The sequence below is a fragment of the Nematolebias whitei genome, chromosome 1 (assembly GCF_014905685.2).
Source record: "Nematolebias whitei isolate Nwh7 chromosome 1, NemWhi1, whole genome shotgun sequence".
In the NCBI taxonomy this organism is placed as follows: domain Eukaryota; kingdom Metazoa; phylum Chordata; class Actinopteri; order Cyprinodontiformes; family Rivulidae; genus Nematolebias; species Nematolebias whitei.
Window position 1 is genome coordinate 79,422,217 of NC_056498.1, and position 5,652 is coordinate 79,427,868.

Consider the following 5,652-nt stretch of genomic DNA (forward strand, 5'->3'; position numbering starts at 1 on the left):
TAATAATAATAATAATAATAATAATAATAATAATAATAATAATAATATGCTTTAGAGGACTCTGTAAGTAATTAGTCACTGGAAGCCAGTTAGCTGAAAAATAGCTTTTTCAGTGGCATAAATGCATTTTTCCTACATAAATGGCATTGTTATATAAATGGTTGATATTTTTTCTCTTTATTTTGCTTTAAAGTTTAGTTTTCTCAAATGATTTTTTGAAGCGACAGTCTGTCATGTTCAGCTGCCTCCTTTTTGGTTTTTCCTCCTCTGTAGCCAAAACCTCAGTTTCATCTACAAAATTATAAAAACTGATATTATTTTGAAAAATGTCTTACAGAAACAGTAAAGTTGGATTATGCAGACGGACATGAGTTTTTTTTTATGACACCAGCTCATTATTCAGATATTTTCCAAGAAGTTCTTCTCACTGATAGCTGATCAATAAGCTGACCTGTGTGTTTGATCAGAGCGATTACTCCAGTGAATCTGAGAGCGAGGACGCCTTCCTGTTGTTACCTCCCAGAGATCACCTCGGCCTCAGCGTCTTCTCCATGCTCTGCTGCTTCTGGCCTCTCGGCATCGCTGCCTTCTACCTGTCCCACCAGGTGAGCTTCTGCTTTACTTTCTGCTCAGAACCTCCACAGAGCAATGCTGTAGCTCAATGGTTCTGCCTCTGAGTTTTAGTTTTTGTCAGACAGAAGTTTCCTTTCAGTTCCTTCCAGTTCAGGCTGCAGTGGTTCCAGGTCCAGGTTTTCTCATGCTGGAACATTCCCAGTTTTCCTCCCAATACCTAAAGAAGTTCTGATGACGAGGGGACTGAGTGATGAAGAGTTTTAGATCTTATTTTGTCTTAAGGTGTCCAAACGGTACAGGATCAGGACCACAGATGGAACAATCCAGACACCCCCCCCCCCCCCCCCCCCATTGTCTTCTTCAGCCTTTGGAATGTGAGCAGAAAGTGGTTTTAAAAACATCACAAAACCCTGATTCAAGCCCAGAACCATCAAAAAACCCTGATTCATGTCCAAAACCATCAAGGACATTAGGCCCAGAGAAACTGGAGACATCCTTGGACTGGGTTACCATTATGCCCAGAAGAATTGACTTAAAGTGAATGTGAAAATAACTCTGGACAGTTTTTCTCACTTGCTCTCGAGCAAGATGGATGCTTTTCTTCCCTCTCCCTTCTCCCTCCTGCTTCTTTGCTTTCTGTCTTGTGTATCGGAGCTTCTATTTACACATCTTCTGAATCGTAAACTAGTGTCATGGATCTAGTCAACTGGACTTTCAACGCAATTGATAAAAATTTTTTAACCAAGCGACAGGGTCCTGGAGAGCCCTTATGCCACGCTGAAACGCATGTGGCAGGGTACGCCATGGATCCATGGGGAGAGTGGAAGTTGATGTGCCTTTCCGTATTGTCTCCAAAGGACGCTGAAGATGTTTATATAATTGGAATCATGATGGCAGGGTTTCTGCTCTTTGGCACCGTCAGATACTCATGTTATCGGCCATTAAAGAAGATGGTGGCAGCAGTGTCGGCCATGGCAAAGCTGCCGAGTCTGTGTGAAGGTTTGGTCCGTGCTTTGAACATTCAGAATCAGCTGATTTACAAACTCAACTGTAAGATGAAAGTGATTTGTGAGAATCGCAGGCCACTTGCGGTTTCTGGGACGTGTCAGCATGTTGGGGACGACCTTGGAGGGAGCTAATAAGCACGGACCAGTGGAATGCCCACAAATCTGTCCATTTTGGATCAAAAGTACCAGCAGAACTCAAGGCTGACAAGAAATAACAGTCTGCCTGAAAAAAATCAACAATTGTGGCTTATCTGAATCTGACTCCCCCGGTTGGTCTCGAAGCAGGCCGACTTATTAAATTTCTCCTGGGATATGTGTCAACTAAGAAAGGCTCTGCTCTATCTGCAAACACCCAGCCCCCGAGAACTTCTGTGAACGCTTATCAGAGTTGTACCGGCTGACACCAACATCTTATTCAAGGATCCAAGGTTCTTTATTTGTCACATGCACCATATGTGGTACATGAGGTGGAACAAAATTGTGTACACAGGGTCACAGTTACATCCAACAAAAGTATAAAATGTAAAAGACAAACAGTGATAATATCTAAGATACGAACTAAGAGAAACGTTAACTAAAAATACACTAAGGACTAGTAAAAAATACGTTGAACAGCTGCTTGAACATGAGTCTGTGTGAGCAGATGAGCATGCATGAACACAGCAACATGAAACAGATCAGCAGCAACATGTGATTTTTTTTCACAGTGATTTTTCTGGTTAGATATTCATGAGTCTAACAGCCTCAGGGTAGAAGCTGTTCCTCAGTCTAGTGGTTCTACACTTAATGCTCCTTAACCTCCTGCCTGAAGAGAGCGGGGCAAAAAAAGCATGTATGCTGGGTGAGTGGGGTCCTTCATGATGCAGGTGGCCCTCTGCCTTCATCTGGAGATGTAGGTGTCTGTGATGGTGATGATTATCAGGACTATGATGCTATCTGGAAGTGCTTCATTGACAAATCTCACCGTCTTGACGTCAAATGCATATGTAATGTGTTTTTAAATGTGCTTGCTGGTAGAATTTTTTGGTGTCTTAAATCATGTCCTGATAAGGACAAGGTGTGAAGAGATCTTTTTTGTAATACCACTATCCTCTTCTCATGGCCTTTTCACCTTTTCCTATCTAAAGAATAAGGGCCACGTTCTTACGAGCAGCAGCAACGTGCACTCCGCCCATCTTTCTGATGACTGTACGTACATAATTTCACTGTACTGTATTACAGTGAAATGATAATAAAGCTTATTCTGATTCTTCTGATTCTGAGAACCCAAAAAACTTTTCCCAAAGTGACAAAGTCCACGAAGTTCTGTCATCTGTTGTCTGTGGGTGTTTGTATTAACCACAGGACAGAATGACATCTTGAAATGACCCAAAGGATTAATACACAGGCTATTGATGAACTGACTTAATAAGGTCCAGTGGAAAAACTGGTTCCAGCCCGCGATCCAGCAGCTTGTAGAAGCTCTTTAGCAGGAACAACTCTCAGTAGTGGTTTTCTGTAGGACCTTATCAGCCATTGGCGTGGATGAAAAGAGATCAAGAAAGCTGCAAGCCTCCTTTGCATTATTTTGTTGCCACCACTAAAGGACTCAGATGGGTTCACTGGTTCAATGATGCTTGCTTGGAGTTAGAGCTTTGCTGAAACCTCTTCCAGGACACTGAGCAGCAGACGTCACTGCATGGGCTTAGGAACACGTCCACAAATCATTCTGTGAACACAGTTCTCCATGCCATGCACAGATGCTGCTTAAAGCTCTATCATGCAAAAAAGAAGCCTTATGTGAACACCAGTCTAAAACACTGTTGTCTTCTCTGGACCAGAGCTAATTTCAAATGAACTGAGGCAAAGCCCAGAACTGTTCTGTGGTCAGATGGATCCAAATCTGAAATTCTGTTTGCAAACCAATGATGCCTTGTCCTCCATATTAAAGAAGAGAGGAACCATCCAGATTATTGTCGATGCAGTTTAAAAGTCTGCTTCGCTGATGGTATGGGAATGCATTAGTGCCTCTGGCATGGGCAGCTTACACATTTGGAAAAATTTCCATCAATGCAGAAAACAGCTACAGGTTTTAGATTTTAGATTACATGTTTTTCAGAAAAGACCTCAGCAAGACCTGCTGAACCACAACCTGCATCCATCACAGCAGCATGGCCTTGTAGCAGAAGAACCCGGGTGCTGAAGTGACCTGCAGTCCAGATCTGTCACCAATAGAAAAACATTGATGCATCTGTAACGAGTCTGTATGGATCAGCACAAGACCTGACTCAGGACATTAAAACAAAAGGTTTTATTTATTAAAGGCGTTTGTCTGGGGAGGATCCGAGCCTCAGTTCTGGTCCAATCTATGAAGACAGACAGGTTAGTGACTGCAAAAAGGTTCTGGGAGCTGAGAGGTGGTGTGCACGTCACTAACCTTCTGTGGCAGGAGCAGGGCTGAGACAGAGAACGTTGGAGGGCTGGGCAGGAAACAGAATCCAGGGACGTAGCAGGGGTCGAGAGCCAGGAGCTGTGTGAACAGGCAAAAGGATGATCCGTAGTCGTGGTCGAAGAGGAGAGCGAGGTTGTACCATGCAGGCCGAGAACGTGGTATCCAGACAGGGGCAAAGACAAAGCGAGGAGTCAAGAGGGAAGCTGTGGTCAAAAACAAAGAAACTAGGAACAAGCGAATGCTGGATAATTTACTGGCTGTGAGGCTTTCAATAATCTGGCACTGAGGAGAGTGAGAGTGGAGCTTAAGTAGTGAGCTGAACAGGTGTGGCAGGTGAGTGGTGATTGCAGAGACAGGGTGCAGCAGATGAGTGCAGATTGCTGAGAGAGAGTGACAGGAGCAGAAAATGGGTGATAGGCAGTGCAGGACCAAACAGGATGAAATAAACAGAAACTGAGGTAGGAAAAAACGTGAATGATCTTAAAACAGGGGCTGAGATATGAGAAGCAGAGGCTTAGGCAGATGGGGGGGCAGCGGGGGCCGCTGAGTGCGACAGCATCATGAATCAAAATTCAATAAAATAGATCCGGGACTGTAGAACAGCTAGAATCTTCCATCAGACCAGAAGGGGACTAAGTTCTCTCACAAACTTCTAGCGACTAGTCTCTTCAGCTCCAACATCAGGGGTGTCCAATTCTGGTCTGTGAAAGTCACTTTCCTGCATGTTTTAGAGGGTTTTCTACGCCAACTCACCTGATATGAGTGATTAACAAGTTTCTGCTGAAATTAAAGAAGTACAGTAGTCCCTCGCTACTTTGTGGTTCGACTTTCGTGGTTTTTCAACTTTAATATTACTCATGTGATGGGACAGTACGGAATAAAAATTAACGAAAAAAAAACTTGGGACTGGTGTCGCCATTTTATAGTTTTCTTTCAATAAACCTATATTGTAACATGTCAAAAGAACTACATTACCCAGAAGCCAACAGTGCTTCCGGCTGTTGCTTTCCGCTGAAATGAAGGGAAAGTTTTGCAACACAAATCTAAGCTATCTATTGAGCTCATGGGAAAGTTGCCAATAATCCTGAAGCTTCCTGAAGCTCAATTATCCACACGCACATCAACCTGGATGGGGCGGTGGGCTTCATCTTTGCAGGGTAGGTCTGCAGAACCAGAACCGGTCTGACCAGAACTGAGTTGCTGGTATGCAGAGCTGGTAAGTACCCATATACAATTTTGCAGTACTGCACAGTACATATATGTATGTTGTTATAATTATGTAGGTTTAAGAGTTAAGAGCATTGCAAAAGTGTGGGAAAGGTTCAAAAAGCCTCACAATATAAATAAATACTAAAATTAATATAGTGTTCCTACTTCGTGGTTTTTTACCTATCATGGTGTGTCTGGAACATAACCCCCACAATAATCGAGGAACTACTGTAAATCAGTTAATGAATCAGGGGCGTTGGAGCAGGGGAACTAGTACAACATGCAGGTAAGCACCCCTGAATGACCAGGATATAACACCCCTGAAGGACCAGGATATAACACCCCTGGAGGACCAGGATATAACACCGCTGGAGGACCAGGATACAACACCCCTGAAGGACCAGGATATAACACCCCTGGAGGACCAGGATA

At 43.5% G+C, this 5,652-nt stretch overlaps 1 protein-coding gene across 1 annotated transcript in view; it reads left to right on the forward strand.

Moving 5' to 3' along the window:
• Window positions 1-5,652, forward strand: part of LOC119420297 (synapse differentiation-inducing gene protein 1) — a 20,091-nt gene that overhangs the window by 9,150 nt on the left and 5,289 nt on the right. Inside the window, exon 3 of the mRNA XM_037687689.1 lies at window positions 468-605. Coding sequence (XP_037543617.1) covers window positions 468-605 — 138 coding nt within the window. The remainder of the gene's footprint in view (window positions 1-467; window positions 606-5,652) is intronic.